Source organism: Myxocyprinus asiaticus, chromosome 37 (assembly GCF_019703515.2).
Source record: "Myxocyprinus asiaticus isolate MX2 ecotype Aquarium Trade chromosome 37, UBuf_Myxa_2, whole genome shotgun sequence".
NCBI classification, from domain to species: Eukaryota; Metazoa; Chordata; class Actinopteri; order Cypriniformes; family Catostomidae; genus Myxocyprinus; species Myxocyprinus asiaticus.
This window is the reverse complement of record NC_059380.1, coordinates 12483930-12502176: the sequence shown is the minus strand read 5'-3', so window position 1 is coordinate 12502176 and position 18247 is coordinate 12483930. Positions and strand designations below refer to the sequence as shown.

The following is an 18247-nucleotide window of genomic DNA, read 5'->3' as shown; positions in this document are numbered from 1 at the left end:
TTTAGCATTTTTTTTTTTTTTTCAGCAGGGTAGGTGATTGTTTGGTGTGCACTTGCACGACCACACTTGCTTTAAAAAATATTAATAATAATAATACGTTGGCGCCAGTGACAAAATAACCAGCAAACAAAACAGTTAAAGCATTTAATTGCACAGCATTTGTGATATTACAGGCACAATTTTAGACGGATACAAATACTTAAAATATAGACTAAAAAGTGCAAAATGTATACAAGGAAACCTCACTGGACTTAACCATTAATGTATATTAATGTATATGTTTATAATTCCTTGCCATAATAGAAAGTTCAAGTTCAAAATTACAAAGCTCCTCTAAGGTTAAATGTAGAAAATTACACCTTATTTAATGACTTAAAGCGGTGTGCATTAATGCGAGTACAGTGTTTCAAATGAGTCAAACAGAAGAATTCAGTTTGGAGAGAGGCAACGAAGTACTTGTGTAAATGCAATCTAAATTTACAATCATAAGTTGGAACTTGAATTACATGTTCATTGATACTGAAATGAAGTTTAGTCTGAACGCTACATTTGCGACACATGGCAGGAGTGGCTTTCTGAGAGAGGGGTGTCTTTTTAGAGTACGCCCAAGTCTCGACTAAAGTAATCAGCAAACTGAAGACCACCGCAGTTGCATCGACCCCCTTTCTAGTATTATGTATGCAAACCGAGAGCTCCGACAAGCCGCACTGACCGAGCGCGTGGGAGCGACATGGAAGTCACTTCTGTAAAGTGAAGGAGAAAAGCTTTGGATGTTGCAACCGTGCGCCAGAAAGCCCGGCTGAGCGCGGATCCAAGCCATAGGGGACTACTGTATTCGGGGCTTGCCTGCATTTATTCTTCTTAAAGTAGACAGTCATGTTTCTGATGATTTATTGGGGTCTAGGCTTTTTATTATTAAGCTCTGATTTTATGAATGCAATAGCATCTAATGAAAGACCGCGAGGTTCAGAGAAAGGTACGATTTTTTTTAATTTATTTTTTTTTCATGATCTTATAGCTCTTTCATTCAACTCTAGAGGCGCGGAGAATGAATGAATTTTGCTTGCATGGTTCAGATAAGCGCATAATAGCCTAGGCTATTCTCTGAGGAGCCTTCAGCGAGTAACTTTGTTATTTGATGGTTTCAAAAGTCACGACAACTGACATACACCTGATTTGTCTTGAATTCTGGAGCCTGTTTGAATAAAGCCACAGTTAGTTCATTATAGCAAATGGAATTTGTAATAGCATCATTAAAAAACTTAAGCTACTGCATGTTACTATGTGCAATCTCTGTTCTCGTCCACAGTAAAATTACCGGAGTTTGGCGCGTATGAGATTGTAACTCCGGCCAGAGTTAACGAAGCCGGTGACAAACTGCCAACGGGCGTGCACTTCAAAAGGAGAAAGCGGAGTACCGACCCAGTAACCGGCAACATCTCCCATCATTGGCCCTCGCCGCACGTCTATTATCAAATATCTGCATTTGGGCAGGACTATTACCTTAACCTTACTCTCGAGTCGGGATTTATTGCGCCAGTTTACACTGTCACTGTACTCGGAGCATCCAGCGAAAGTCGTAATTCAAAGCAGGGGGAGGAGAACACGGAGTATCAGCACTGCTTTTACAAAGGACATGTGAACGCTGGACAGCAACATACTGCAGTAATCAGCCTTTGCTCCGGATTGGTGAGTTCATAATGATCAATATTAAATCAATAGCAGTTCGTATATTTTGTGCAATAGGACAAGCCGCAGTAGGCATTACAATCCTTCAAAGTATCGGTCAAAAGTTTTGAAACACTTTCTTTATTATATATATATATATATATATATATATATATATATATATATATATATATATATATATATATATATATATATATATATATTTTTTTTTTTTTTTTTTTTTTTTTCACATTTTAGAATAATAGTAAAGTCATTAAAACTATGGAATAACATAAATGGAACTATGGGAATTATGTTGTGACTAAACAAAGTCCAAAATAAATCAAAACTGTGTTATATTTTAGCATCTTCAAAGTAGTCACCCTTTGCCTAGAATTTGCAGACATATACTCTTGACATTTTCTCAACCAACTTCTTGAGGTATCACCCTGGGATGCTTTTTAAACAGTATTGAAGGAGTTCCCATCTATGCTTGGCACTTATTGGCTGCTTTTCTTTATTATTTGGTCCAAGTCATCAATTTCAAAACTTTTTTTTTTTTTTTTTTTTTTTTTTTTTTACATTTACATACAGTTTTATAATGAAATAAATTAATATGGTGGCACAATTATATTTTTGTCTACAAAACTAATTTCAAATATTTAAGCATACACCTTCAGATCAAAAGATTTTTAAGATCATGAGAAACATTTCAGTCAAGTGTTTCAAAACTTTTATATATATAATAATAATAATAATAATAATAATAATAATAATTATTATTATTATTATTATTATTTAGTTTGCATATTCATGTGATACTTTCATACGCACTTTAATCACACTTGAATACACCCAAAAAATATTCTAGCCCATTTTTAAGATTTACTAATTTCTATTTCATAACAAAATTCCATCAAATTGAATTGAGTAGGCTAATCTTTAACAACATTAAATTTATAAAACTAAAAGTTTTATTCATTTACTTTTATAAATATTACTCAATTCAATTTAATGCAATGAATTTTATGAAATTGAAATGCGTAAATCTTAAAATTAGGCTGACATATTGTTTTGAGTGTATGGGTGAAAGTTGTGATATTCCCTTAAGGGCCGTTCACACCGAACGCGTCCTTGCGGTAAAAATAAAGCTTGACGCAGCGCAACGAATAAAACAGTACGCAGGTGTCTCGAGGCGGGTTTAAGCCGTTGAAGGTCTTTTTTCCCCCGGTGGGACATTAGATCACAAATCATACCAAATTGCGCTCAGAAATGAGCTCAATGACGCACAATCATCTGTGGTAGAAGCGGCAGTCGTGTGCTGACGTCAACGGAGGTCCATGTATGGGATTCAGATGTCATCTGTTGATGGGAACGTGAGTCTGGGCTACTACATCTCGCCGTTTCTCACAGCTCTAAAGTCGAGTGATTGGATATTGGCAGAGAGGACACATATAGACTAAACTAAGTTTTCGATAGCCATATTGTATAGAACACAACCCCTTAATATAATACTAACCCTCACTGTTACGCTTCCTAAGAGCATTTTCTTACCTCCGTTTCGGTGTTATCTATCTCATAAATGGTTTTTTACAAGACACTGTGTCGTTCTTGCTCTGAAATGTGCTGTCACTAAAGCTGTACCCTGTAGGCTTTCATCAAACCGATTTCTTCATATTGAACAGATGTTATTAAAGAGATAGTACAGCCAAAAGTTATCATTCTGTCATTATTCACTCGCCCTTTATGCTGTTCCAAACACTTCAGACTTCTTTTTTTCTGTGGAACGCAAAAATGGAGACGTTAGGCAGAATGACAGCCTTAGTCACCACTCACTTTTATTAGAAATTGTAATAATTATTGTTTTGCTCACTGGCCGGTACAGAGCGCCCATCATGCTCCAGTGTTTACAAATAATTCATGTAAAAGCTGTTTTATATAATGCAATAACCAGCTTAAAATCTGTGGGGCATTTAATGTGCTCCTAGCTGGCTTTAAACTATTCGCATCTCAAAACGTTTTGGATTGGAAATGTAGCGGAATGTTCTGATAGTTACAGTATCATGGACATTCTCCATAAATTACCCTCCAGGGGTAAGTACATTACTGGTAATATATGTGCAATGTGTGTTTATTTTATCACTTCATCCACCACTTTGTACAGGGTTTATACATGAAATCTTTGTGGGAGGTTGTAAGGGCAGTTTACAACCACACATGGAATGAGTCTATAGATCTCCGTGACCATACACTGTTTTAAAGATTGTTGTTGTTGTTGTTTTTAGCTTGGCACTTTCAGGTCACCGGAAGGGGAATATTTTGTAGAGCCTCTTCATAGCTACAATGGTGAACATTATGAAGAAGAACACACCAAACCTCATATTGTGTACAGAAAAGATCCCTTAAAGAGGACTTTAGAAGATTCAACTGCATGTGAAACTTCAGGTAAGGAATGTGAGATCTTAGAACACCTTAAGTCTCATATTTAGATATATAGATATTTAGTTTATTTGGGAAGCTTAGCAAGAGAGACTAACAGCAGTTTTATTTAAAATATTAAAGGAACTGTTCACCCAAAAATTTAAGTTCTTTCTTCATTTACTCACCCACGTCATGTCATCCCAGATGTGTATGACTTTCTATCTTCTGCAGAACACAAATTAAGATTTTTAAGAGAATATCTCAGTTGTGTAGATCCACACAATGCAATGTGAATGATTACCAAAACTTTGAAGCTTCCAAAACACATAAAGACAGCATAAAAGTAATCCAGAAACTCCATTGGTTTAATCCATGTGTTCAGAAGCAATCCAGTCAGTTTTGTGTGAGAACAATCATAATTTCAAGCTTGATTACTCATCTTAGTTCTTGATGCATTCGCAGAGCGCTAGATGGTGCTAGGGAGTGTAATCAAGCTTGAAATCATGATCATCAAGGAGACTGCAGATATCAAGATTAATAGTAAAAAGGTAATTGGATTTTGGACTTTTTTCACCCAAAACTGATTGGTTCGCTTCAAAAGACATGGATTAAACCACTGGAGTTGTATGGATTACTTTATGCTGCCTTAACGGGCTTTTTGGAGATTCAAAGTTCTGGCCACCATTCACTTGCATTGAATGGACCTACAGAGCTGAGATATTCTTCTAAAAAATCATTGTTTGTGTTTAGCAGAAGAAAGGAAGTCATACTGTACACATCTGGGATGGCATGAGGGTAAGTAAATGATGAGAGATTTTTTTTTGGGTGAATATTCCTTTAATGAAAGCCAATTATTGCACTTGCAATTGGCATGATCTTAACACATAACTCACCATTCACTTACACAGTTTTAAGTGTGTATGTGCTACTTTCATCTGAGTATTCCTATGAGGAGACATAATTCCCTTTGAAACACATTTCCCTATTTGCTTGTTAAGAAAATCTACCCCTAACCTGGGACTGAAATAGGCATGCTATCATTGACATTCATGCTGTATATTCATAGGACTATCCATGGTATGTTTTACATCCTGTGCTTTTCTATTTTCAAAATAAATGTCATTGAGTAGAAGTCAGTGGAACAGGAAAAATAATTCTGGAAATTCTTGGAATCAAGCCAATCTTAGTTTACTGACACAAAATCCTGTTGACTCTTGCACTTCCTGTGGCTTAAAGATAAGGAACCTCAAGAGGCTCAATAGCATGTAAGCCACGTGGTGAACTGCATTGTGGCAAAGTAATGCCACCTTTATATGTTTGGAAATTCATTGTTACAAAAATATAATTTGATTAGGCTAATGTAATGCAAGATCGCACTCAACAACGTCTTTGTTTTTTGTGCTACCCCTCTGGTATGTAAAGTAAAGGAAATGTTTTTCCCCCAAAAATGCTGGGCCAAGAAGTTTTTCAAGATAGCAAGATTTTTAATGAAAAGTCTATTGTGGCCTCTAGGTTTCTTTTGATTCAGAAAACACTGTTTACTTTTCTGCATGAACAATGCCCATTATTTGGTGTCAGTAATGCTTTATTTTTGGCCTGTTTAAAGCTTTTTGAAAATAAGACTTTACTGTTATTGTATTTAAATTGTCATTGAAATTATACACAGTAAACCCCTCAACCTATTCTGTAACCAAAGGCTTGACTTTCTAGTGATGAGTCTTCACTCCAGATGAGATAGACACTCAAATCTCCCTACAGTCCACCTTTTCGTCTTATATAGATTACAATAAACCCTGCTACCTGTTGTTTGGATTCATAATCACTTGCTGGTTATCATTGGACTTCATTTTGTATTACTGTGAGGGAGATAGTTACCCACATGGACTTGTCTTTTAGATGATCAGACCCATAGATCATGATGGCTAGTTTCCTGCTTGTTGCCTATTCATATATAAAGAGCAGATTACTGTATATCATAGAATTGTTTCACTATATTTCTCAACATGCATTGTTATCCTTGCATCTCCATTGCAGGACATATCGAGCCACAGAGAAGACACAGGAACAAGCTGAAGAGGCAGTTGCCCTTGAGCATGCTGTCTGACCTGGAGACTCTTAATTCCAGGCTCTTCTCTGCCCCATTCCCCTCTACAGAAAACAAGCACAGCTCTGCTAATGAAAGCAGTGACTCCAAGCCACACCGGAGATCAAAGCGTTTCCTCTCCTACCCCCGTTTTGTTGAAGTCATGGTTGTGGCAGACAGCAAAATGGTGGAACATCATGGAAGCAACCTCCAGCATTACATTCTTACCCTGATGTCAATCGTAAGTGTCGCCCAGTTAACGATAGTCCTCTGCTTTGATGGGCATGTGGCCTCTGCTTTAGGTCTGCTCCAGTGAGCAGATATTTTGCTCTTACAGGACATATCAGCAGCATGGGGTGAATTTGTCTGACAGATTTGATGAATGTGAATACAAAACAAAGAAGATCAGGGACAGTATGTCGCATAGACGTCATGCTTCAGATGCTTTTTAGTTGTAACTCACAGCGAGGTTAGTTGACCTATATTTTGATCTTGGCAAAGGCTGTATTCTCAGCAGAATCTGGCAGCACAGTCCAGATATCAATGGCCAAGAAACATTTTTTCAACAGCTAAGGCTAATATCATGTTCTCAACGCTACTTAATAAAACAGACTGAAGAGGTCTACATTTATTGGACTTATTTATCTCACAAAAACCAAGACAAGAGATGTAACAAAACATTTTGAGTCAGAAATGTTTCCTTCTTCTTTAGTGTCCTGACTTCTATTACATTCGTTGATGAACAAGAATGAAAACAGATCTTAGAGGTATAAGGGGTTTGTTCAAATGTGGCTGAAAATGAAATTCCAATTGTCTGTATTCTCTCACTCAGGTTTCCTCCATCTATAAGGATCCCAGCATTGGAAATCTGATTAACATTGTTGTTGTGAAATTGGTTATTATAAAGAATGAGCTGGTAAGAGTTTTTTTTTTTTCTGTGTATGTTGGTTGTACTGTAGATTTTCAGTCTCTGAGTAGTTCATTGCAGTCAAGCCTTGATTAGTTCCGTAAGAGTTAATGTATATGTTTTAGTATCTTCTATGTCTCTATTCTTCTCTAGGATGGTCCCACTATCTCTTTTAATGCACAGGCCACTTTGAAAAACTTCTGCATATGGCAGCAGAGTCAGAATCATCCAGATGACAACCACCACTCACATCACGACACCGCCATCCTGATCACAAGGTTTTTGCGATGGTTTCGATTTTTATTTACCCAGTCTAATTGTTCATAGGTGTGTTACTTTAAGAAAATAACATAAGTCTAACTGCATAATGTTCTATGTCTTCTCCAACCTAGTCTCATAGAATGAACGTTACTATAACAAACGTTTACTATAACAAAAGCTGGTAAGAGCTTACGTGCTTACATGTTGCAATTGCATTTACAACACTATCGGTTAGGTTTAGGTGTTGGTTTAAGGGAAGGATGTTTGTTTTGCTTACCTCTCATTTGCTTTTAGGACACTATTGGTTAGGTTTAGGTTAAAGTTTTAGGTTATGGAGGTACGTTTTACTCATTAAAACTTCCATCAAATATTCACCTTCAGAACCTCTTCTGATTACGACACTTGCTTTTGGCGCCCCTCACTGGACATTTCACTGGGAAACTGCAACAAAACGTGTAATGAAGAGCGTTATTTAGTTTTGCGAAAATGATGCCCCTGTCATGTAATTTTAATGAGATCATTAGATGGGAACTCTACAGCAGTTCTGCCCAACAACATTTAAATGAAAGCTCTTTGAGAAACATGACTGAGCTACAACTGAATCTTGGGTTCAAAGTCTTCAAGGGTGGGAATGTAGGGTTTTTGCATAACACAAAAATGTAAGATGAAATTATATCCAGATACTGCTTAAATTCATAAAGCATGTCCTAATTTTTCTTTAGGCAGGACATCTGTCGAGCACGGGACAAGTGTGACACTTTAGGTAAATCATGTTTGTGTGAAAAAGTTTGTTAAAATTCTGTGACTTGTGATTATGATCCTATTAAAGATGACAATGATGATGAGGATTGTGTTGATGAACAGTTATGCTAAACAGTATGTCTTCAGTTTTAAATCTAATAACAGTGTTCTGTTATGTACTTTCAGGTCTGGCTGAGTTGGGTACGGTTTGTGATCCCTACAGAAGTTGCAGTATTAATGAGGATAATGGACTCAGTACAGCTTTCACCATCGCTCATGAGCTTGGCCATGTGTGAGTACTCTCTGAATGATATTATACAGAGTTTTCAAAAAAAGTCTTTTTACATTTAAGCTACTCTTTAAAATTAAAAATTAATGACATTGCAGTAGATAATAAAAAATAAATGCAAATAAATGATGCTGTAGACCTTATTTTAGAACTAACTTTTGCAGTTACTTTTAACCAACTGGTCCCATGGTCATTTTAGTGGATGTACTGTATGAAGTCAGTTCACACAGGTGTCCTTTCAGATAACCACTGTTCATCATATTAACCATGGACATGTTCCACTAGCATTTAACAACCAAAAGTGTCCAAAAATGTTGAACAGTATTAATTTTGAGCAATATATCTATTGTTTTCTCATTTATTAAAGGAATATTCCAGGTTCAATACAAGTTAAGCTCAATCAACAGCATTTGTGGCATAATATTAATTACCATAAAAAATTATTTCAACTCGTCCCTCCTTTTCTTTAAAATATGCAAAATTCTGGGTTACAGTGAAGCACTTACAATGGCCGCATTCACTTCCATTCTAAGTGCCTTACTTAACTTTTGTTGATCCCAGAATATTCTTTTAAAACTTAGTGTCATGAAATAAGATGTTGAGAGAAGGACCCAAGCGCAGATAGGCAAACAATGAGCTTTTATTTTAATAAACAGAATACATAAATAACAAAAACTCTCTTGATGGAGAAAAAGAAATCAAACAAAATCAAACTAGAATAAATACAAGTATTACTGAACAGACAGGGAAGGCAGACAGTAAACACAAGCACATGACGACAGGAGCAAACTAAACAATCCAGCACAGGACTGCATACACGAGGAGCTAATAAAGGGAAAGAAATCAAACAGGATAACAAGGGGCAGGTGAAATAAATTAACTAATAATGATCACAGCGGTGCATTCTCACACAGACTAGACAAGACACTAAACATGAGTGTCAGAGTTCAGCCACAAAAACAATAAAAACATAATCAACAGAAGTGGCTGAACCCTGATATTACCCCCCTCAAAAGGGACGCCACCAGGGAGACATCCAACACAAGACAAACAGAACAGGTACTAACACAGAATAGAAAGAACAAAAGAAAGGGAGGGAAAGGAGGGAAAGCAGGGAAGAGCCAGCAGGACAGTCCATGACGGTGCCATGGGACAGACCAGGGTGGAGCCGGCAGGACAGACCAGGGTGGAGCCGGGGGGACTGGCCAAGGCGAAGCCGCCAGGACAGACCCAGGGAGGGAGGGTGGGGGAAACCAGATTGGAGGCTCCGGACCAGGGACAGAGTCAGGTGGCCAAGGTGGAAGTTTTAAGGCCAGGTCCAGATGAATCACCCAGGGAAGAAGCTTCAGGTGTGGGTCAGGGTCAGGTGGCCAAGGTGGAAGTTTTAAGGCCAGGTCCGGATGAAGCGCCCAGGGAAGAAGCTTCCGGAGTGGGTCAGGGTCAGGTGGCCAAGGATGAAGTTTAGGAGAGGGTCTGAGTCCGGCAGTCAAGGAGGAAGCTTCAACAGGGCTGACTGGACAGACACAATAGGCAGGTAGAGTATTGGCCTCCATGGTCGAGAGCACTGGCAGCGGCAGGGGAATGTCCTCAGTGGCCGGGAGCACTGGCAGCAGCAGGGGAATTGTCTCAGTGGCCAGGAGCGCTGGCAGCAGTAGGGGAACAGCCTCCATGGCCGGGCGCACTTGCAGCGGCAGGAGAACTGCTGCAGGAATGGCTGCCTTCTCCTGGCGGTCGGCAGTGGGAACGAGCGGAGGAGCTGCAGCTGACCTGTTCTTCCTCCTCTTACATATAAGATCATAGGATGACTGGGGATTGGGCTTGTTGAGGGTGGGATGATGGTAGTGTCTGCCTGGGGAAACCCCTCCTGGTATGGGAGCACAGACTCCCTGCACTCGAAGAGATGGTCAATAAATTCTCAAAAGCCAAGTGCAGCAGCTTCTTCATCTCCCCCTGACTGAGAGGTTGATCGAGGCAGATGTTATAAACCTCTTTCAGATCAGTCTCATCATAGTCCAGCTCATCCACTGCAATCAAAAACTCACATGCGAAGTCCCTCACGTCAGTTCCCCTCTGACAGACATTGCGAAGGTGGACAAGCTGAATCATGCGCTGACGCATGGAAAAGTCAGTGAGGGGAGATGGAAAAAGGAAGATGCCCATTGTGCCTCTGCTGGATCCAGAATTGGCTGGATTGTTCTGTCACGGAACGAGGTGTTTGAGGGAAGGACCCAAGCACAGATAGGCAAACAATGAGCTTTTTTAATAAACAGAAAACATAAATAATTAAAACTCTCTCGATAGAGAGAAAAAAAATAGAATCAATACAAGAATTACTGAACAGAAAGGGAAGGCAGACAGAAAACATGAGCACAAGACGACAGCAGCAAACGAAACAATCCAGCACAGGACAGCATACACGAGGAGCTAATATAGGGAAAGAAATCAAACAGGTTAACAAGGGGCAGGTGAAACAAATGAGCAAATAATGAGCAGACAAGGAGGCGGGATATGACGCAAGACTGAGAGACTCGTGGCAATACGGAAACAAAACAAAGCCACACACTCTCACAGACACAAACACACAAATGGCATGAGCGGATATCGCCAGAGACTACAAGGCAACATACGCTAATGCCAAATGACAGACGAGATGGGACATTTGTGCGAGGGTTCGGCCACAAATAAACAGGCATAAAGACAGAAGCGGCCAAACCCCAGCAAAACATGGCAACGGATTGCAACCCAGACACACAGCGCAAAGCGAGCACAACGCGAAGCGCGCCGAGGTCGTGAGAGACAGACACAAACAATTGACATGAGTGCATGCCACAAGGATGACATAAGAGCAATGCACCAGTGTCAAAAAACAACAAGACAAGAGAACGCATGACAATGCCAAAAGGGCAAGCCATGCATTCTCACACAGACTAGACAAGACACTAAACATGAGGGTCAGCGTTCAGCCACAAAGGCAGTAAAACATAAACAACAGAAGTGGCTGAACCCTGACACTTAAAAATTACTTTTTTGAAAGGTTGTGCTTGAAAGTGTGCCTGTGCTATTTTTCTTTCAAATAAATGTTATTTGCTTTGATATTTGCTTAACTGCATCTAATGCGGTCATACATTTTAAGTGTAGCTTATGTGTCTTAATAATTTTTGTGGCCACTGTATTATATTGTTCAGGTTTTCCCTGTAATCCTTCTGCATTAAAAATGCTATTTGTCTTATGGACTTTCCTTCAGAGGAGCTTATATTACTACCCAAAACGAAGCCATCTTTAAATCATTTATTTTCTGCAGTTTTGCGAATTGTTGATGTGAGAGGCCTCATTGAGCGTTGTTTTGGTCTGCGTTTGGTCTGACTCTGCACACAGTTTATTGTTCAGACTACTCTTCTCAAGATCCACCAGTTTGCAGGTTGCTCATCCCCTTCCGCTTTTCTGTCTGTGATGTGAAAGGATTTTGGTATGTTTTGGGGAGATGCCATTGGCTTTTGTACAGCTTGATAACAGTGTGTCTGTGCTTGATATACAACTTCTCAAGGTCTTCTATTCATCTCAGCAGAAATGAATGAAGTGTTCTGTTTGATTCTGTGCTTAGTGATCTGTGTATAGTAGATTAATACACATCTTATTTGAGTTTTGGAGGTAAATGATCCAAAGGAATATTATCAATCCACTCATACGATGGTTCCATGATGGTTCATCATATGTGACATACTGTACTAAACTGACATACTATCTACAGTCTATCTCTCTGGACTTACAATGAAAGGTGAAGTGCAGTCATACAGTAGCTTGACTTCAACTACAGCTCAAAATGTCTCTAGATTTCTTTCAGAACACAAGGTTATCATTCTCATCTATCCATAAAATCTAGAATTAGGAAATATGACCACACCAAGGTTAAAAAATTTAAGAAAGACCTGAATGCTTTGCATGTACAGTCACATGCAAATTACCTTTAAATTACCTTTAAATGAACTCTCTTTTTACTCACTATATACACAAGTTGGAATTTCTAAATTCCATTCTTATCCGGTGGCAGGTGGTGACATCAGTGCCGAGCACTTGAGTGGGGGATTTAGTCTCTGTACTGTACAGTGCTATGTAGCACGCACCACTTCTCTCCCCTATGGTCGTTCCAGTGTAAGATATTGTATGTTCTGCTGCTCATGTGCTTACTGTCCTCACTAGTGTTCCACTGATATGGGTTTTATAACTGGCAGCATTGATACCAATATCAAGAGAGCAGTGTGGCTGATGGCTGATAGAATGCCAATAATGATTGCAAAATTAGAAAAAATGTTGAAATCAAATGCTTATTTTATTTTCAAAACACTTATTTTACCCAGTGTTCATTTAAAATTTGCTAAAAAACATTCAAAACAAATTTATTTGGTCAAAAATGAATCGGCCTGGCCTATATTGGACTATCAGTAGTCCTCACTTTTTGCTGAATAAATATAAACCTGCTTTTGGCCAATCTTATGCAGATACTGTGTGGATCAGAGTGATGTATCCTTAAACTGCTCATCATGTCCTGTGTGTGTTTTTTTCTATCATCCCCTCAGGTTTAACATGCCTCATGATGACAGTAACAAATGTAAGGAAGATGGAGTTAAGAACCAGCAACATGTGATGGCTCCCTCACTCAACTATTACACCAATCCTTGGATGTGGTCCAAATGTAGTAGGAAATACATCACAGAGTTCCTTGAGTATGTAAACCCCTTAACACTTCATTACAGTGACAGGATGTTAGTCTTCGATGTTGACTCGTATTCAGCCCAATGTCAGTCAAGATCTTAGCAATCTTAATAACAGCCTTACTTAATGATCACTTGCTATTGTTGGCCCCTATTTGCTTTATCTTCTAAACACTGTCAATTGACCCTTCGCTAAACTCCACCCCCCTTGTTTACGGTTGTTCGCTCTGACAAGCCCTGCAGATCTCCCCATTGGAATGAATGGGAGGTTGCCGTGAATGACGCAAAATGGATAGGCTAATATTTTTACGAGGGCTGATGTGAAGATTGACATTGTAATGCATATTTATCTATTTATCATATTTATCTGTAAAAGAAATTGTTAAAATACACAGTAATTTGATTAAAAATTGTGGAGACTGTGAATCAGAATCAAGGTAAACGATTATTACAGTCACTTGAAAAGAGAAAAACTTCATTTTAATAGTGATTACACATCTAATAACATTAGCGTAAGTGAACAGAGCTGTTTATAACATCGCATAACATACTCATTTTGATGCTGTGAACTGTCTATTTACTATCGCGTTTATTATGACTTAAATCGATACATAAATGAATAAACGTTCAGTTATTTGCTTTAATTTACCTTGGAGCAAATGTCATTGCAGATGTTATATGTTCATTTGGGAATGTGGGCTGACACAGTTTAATCCATAACATGCTCTCCAGATTTATTTAAAGATTTTTTTTTTTTTTAAAGAATAACACTGCGGGTATCCTCTCTGGGTAACTCGTGTCACTATTATAAATGACCCGGCAACAACATGTTTTAAATGTTTTTTATTATTCTGATAAAATCTCACTTAAAAGTACTCAAACACACTGTAACAGTTAAAAGGACGGGCAAGGAGGAGGTGGGAACCGGCTGAACAGTAAACATAAAGTTTAATAAGTAACTCAACGTAAAACAAACATAAACAAACACAGACACACATGCAACGCGGCCATGTGCGTCTCTCTCTAACTGGCGCCTCTGGCTCCCCTTTATCTCGCTCTCCCGCTGATCAGCTGATTCAGCACCAGCCGTGCATCGTCACGGCCCGGCCACACCCTCCTCCTCGTCACACACACATTACTTCCATAGGCTGTCATTGGAAAATAGAAAACACGTGTCAGAGTAATGGTGGCAGGGCAACAGTTGCTAAGACAGGATTGGTCGGAAGCACTTTTAAGGTGGGGCTTAGCGAAGGGTAAATTGTGATCGAAATGACTTCATCCTTTGCAAACAGAACTGACAATTTTTTCTTGCATAAAGAACACATTCTGTCACCCTCTGAGAACATTCTTGTTTGTTTTGCTTTCCTTCTCCTCATTTGTTTATCATTTCTCATCAGCACAGGGTATGGTGAGTGCCTGCTCGATGAGCCAGTTTCTAGGCCATACAATTTGTCCCAACAGTTGCCTGGGCAGATATACAGTGTCAATAAACAATGCGAACTGATATTTGGGCCTGGGACACAGGTGTGCCCATATATGGTGAGAAGATCCCTCTGGGGATTACACAACATACTGACATGGACATCTGTCCAGTGCTCTTTCACAGTGTAATGTTACAGTCTGCTGTCTAACATCACTTATTGACATGTTTCTGATTAAGAGACCATCAATCTCTGTTTTGGTTACTTGAAGTGGAGCTTGTTAGTATTGGCCAGTGACATTCAAAGCATGTCTAACGTTACACGCCTGGGTAACAGGCATCAGTACCAACTTTTTTATGTGTGTCTGTGCATGAGTGAGTGTTTAAGAGTTGTTAAGGCTAACAGTAACTGTTTGGATGTTATTCAGACGCAGTGCCGGCGATTGTGGTGTACCAGTCCAGAAGGAGTCCAGCGAGGCTGCCGAACCCAACACATGCCCTGGGCTGATGGGACAGAGTGCTCTCCGGGAAAGGCGAGCACTTCAGAAAATGAAACTGAAACATTCACAAAATAATCTGGCTAATTAATTGTGCGGTCATAATATCTGTTTTATGTGCCACAGTTTGGCTCTTGACACAAATCCCCTAATTTGTTGTGAGAGACTTAGTATTATTTAAAGAGGAGATTTGTGTAACTCAAAAGACTTTTTATTATCATAAAGCAATAAAAGATAGGGTGATCACTTGTGGTCAGTTTGCTGTGAATTAATGGGTTTTGTTTAGGTTTTAATACTTTGCCAGTTACTCTTTATAGCAGGGGTGGGGAACGTCTGGTCTCAGGGCCGTATAAGGCCCGTGAGACCATTTTACCATTCGAGAATAATTTGAAAAGCAAAAAAATGGCCTTGATTCCAATAACTGTAAAAAAATAAAAACAATAAAAAAATCATTAAAATAATGATTAAAACAAAATAATTTTGTTATTAACATTCCTATTGATTCCATACACAAAAAACAATAAACACAACATAAAATACGGAATCAGTTATATAAATTAAAACCCCTCCCCCCAAACATCACCCCCACGACACAAACACGCATTACAGTGGTCTCTTACAATTATAAAAAAAATCGATTAAAACAAAATATTGAATAATAGAAAGATCTTTTAATTTTTTTCTTAGTGCATTAGCACGTAACATAATGTGTAGCTAAATTAATATCAGAAATTGCAAGCAATTGTAACTGTGTAACTGTAAACATATACTGTACGTATGTCCACCAAATCGCTTCCTCATCCACAGTCAGACTCATCCTCATTGATTTATTGCTTTGTTTTTGCTTCAGTCTCTGTTTTAGAATGTTTCCCAGATTAACCCAAAGTCAAACTTGAATAGTGACATTGTTGTTCATATCAACAAAACATCAAATATGTTTTCATGAGACTAAAGCCCCTTTCACATGACTCGCATCATGGTTTCAGTGCATTTTATGATTAAACTTGATGTATCTAGACAAGCACAGGATCAATCCATTTTGTTTTGATTTCACTCAATTGTGTTCATTCCATTGGAGAGTATTTGCCCAAAATCTAAAATTCTGTTATTGTTTACTCATTCTCCGATTAACACTTTTAACAGAAAAGCAAACATATATACACCGAATCAACTTTCAACCCCCATTATTCCCTTTCCCCATCCCAATCCCCCACCCTGACCCTCAACAAATATTCCTGTGGTCCGACTTGAGAATACACACTAAAAAACAAAAAAACAAAACATATATATATATATATATATATATATATATATATATATATATATATATATATATATATATATATAAATAAATTAAAATCACACACATTTAAAACTACACATCTCTCTCCACTTCCCCTCCCTGAGAGCCTTCCAAAAATGCCAAATAGCTGCCCCTTTTTTTATTAAATAACTCCAAGTTTCCCTGCCTTCTATATGGCATTTCTTCGAATGCTGCCACCCTGAAATTAGGGTGCTCCAGTCGACTTCCATCCCCTAAGGATTACCTGCCTGCCGATCATAACACTGGCTAGGACCCAATTTTTTTATCCCCTATATTAATGACTACTCCATCGCCTAAAAGACAGAGTCTGGGGCAAAATTAAATTTGAGTGTCCAATACATCACACATAAAACTCTGAACCCTTAACCAAAAATCTTGGATCTTAACACACCACCAAAAAATATGCGTTGTGTCCCCATCTTCTGATTGGCATCACCAGCAGGTGGGTGTGTCTTTAAGACCAAGCCTATACAATCTAGAGGGGGGTCCAATAGAATCGATGTAAAATGTTAATTTGCATAAGGCGCACCCTTGCATCTCTAGATGTACACTTGATGTTTTTTAGAAACCTAGCCCACACTCCCTCCTCCGATACCAAGTTTAAATCTTTCTCCCATAATCTCTTGAGAAAAGTTGAAGCTCCATCCCCCAGACTCTGAATTAGCAGGGAGTAATACACTGATGCCTCATGACCTTTTCCAAAAGCAGTAATCACCACTCCCAGAGTATCTGCCAATTTAGGGGGGTGTATGCTACTCCCAAAAATAGTACAAAGCAGGTGGCGCAGCTGTAAATACCTAAAGAATTGAGACCTGGGGATCCCAAAATGTTGAACCATATTTTCAAAGGATCTCAACACTCCACTCTCATATAGGTCACTGAGCGTATTAACCTCCCTCACAATCCACTTATTAATGGACTTATTAATACGTAATTTTGGGTTCAGACATATGCTCGAAGCAACATTTAATTAAATGTCTGAATTAAACACTCTGGACACTTTTGTCCATACCGCGTGCAAATGTGAGATAACAGGGTGTAACTTAACTTCTACGGTTAGTTTGATAGAAAGGCTTTGCAATGGCGAAATAGGGGCAAGAACTTCCTGTTCAATAAAAAACCAGGGAGGGGGTCTCTCAGGTGGAAGCGACCAATGAGCCAAATGTCTGAGACTGAATGCATAATAATAAAACAAAATCTTGGGTAGGCCTAATCTACCTTTGTCAGTCGGCCTATGCAGTTTACTGAAATGTAATCTGGGACGTTTACCATTCCAAATGAAGGACTTTGCTATGCTATCAAATTGCTTGAAATAAGAGAGGGAGACATCTACAGGGAGAGATTGTAGCAGGTAGTTGAATTTTGGAATTTACAATTTTAATAACATTAACCTTCACAATCATAGATAAATGTAATGAAGCTCACCTGGCCACATCACTCGAAAACCTTTTTATTAAAGGGTCAATAACTAATTAACTAAATCACACAAATTTTCTTGAAATAAAATACCCTAAAACTTAATGCCCTGTTTGGGCCACTGAAAGGCGCCCAGCTGAAAAGCCATTACTGGGCAGTACGCTGTCAGAGCCAAAGCTTTGGATTTAGACCAATTAATTCTGTATCCTGAGAACTTCGAAAAGGAATTAATAATTTTGTGGAGGCAAGGCATAGATCTAGTAGGGTCAGAGACAAATAATAAAATATAATCTGCATAAAGCAAAACCTTATGTGCCACACTTCCCGCCACCACCCCAGGAAAATCATCCTCCTTTCTTATCACGGCTGCTAATGGTTCCAGGGCAAGACAGAAAAATAATGGGGAAACAGGGCAACCCTGCCAGGTGCCCCTATTCAGAGTAAAATAATCTGAAATTAATCCATTTTTTGTAGCGCCGCTAACAGGCGTCTATACAGTAAAAGCTTTCCA

At 38.7% G+C, this 18247-nt stretch overlaps 1 protein-coding gene across 1 annotated transcript in view; it reads left to right on the top strand.

Moving 5' to 3' along the window:
- Nucleotides 1-660: 660 nt before the first annotated feature.
- The window catches only part of adamts9 (ADAM metallopeptidase with thrombospondin type 1 motif, 9), a 52935-nt gene continuing 35348 nt past the window's right edge, over nt 661-18247 (top strand). The window contains exons 1-11 of the mRNA XM_051675445.1: nt 661-976; nt 1310-1689; nt 3954-4113; nt 6124-6413; nt 7005-7088; nt 7233-7357; nt 8063-8103; nt 8268-8373; nt 12945-13091; nt 14477-14618; nt 14928-15032. Coding sequence (XP_051531405.1) covers nt 877-976; nt 1310-1689; nt 3954-4113; nt 6124-6413; nt 7005-7088; nt 7233-7357; nt 8063-8103; nt 8268-8373; nt 12945-13091; nt 14477-14618; nt 14928-15032 — 1680 coding nt within the window. The 5' untranslated portion in view covers nt 661-876. The remainder of the gene's footprint in view (nt 977-1309; nt 1690-3953; nt 4114-6123; nt 6414-7004; nt 7089-7232; nt 7358-8062; nt 8104-8267; nt 8374-12944; nt 13092-14476; nt 14619-14927; nt 15033-18247) is intronic.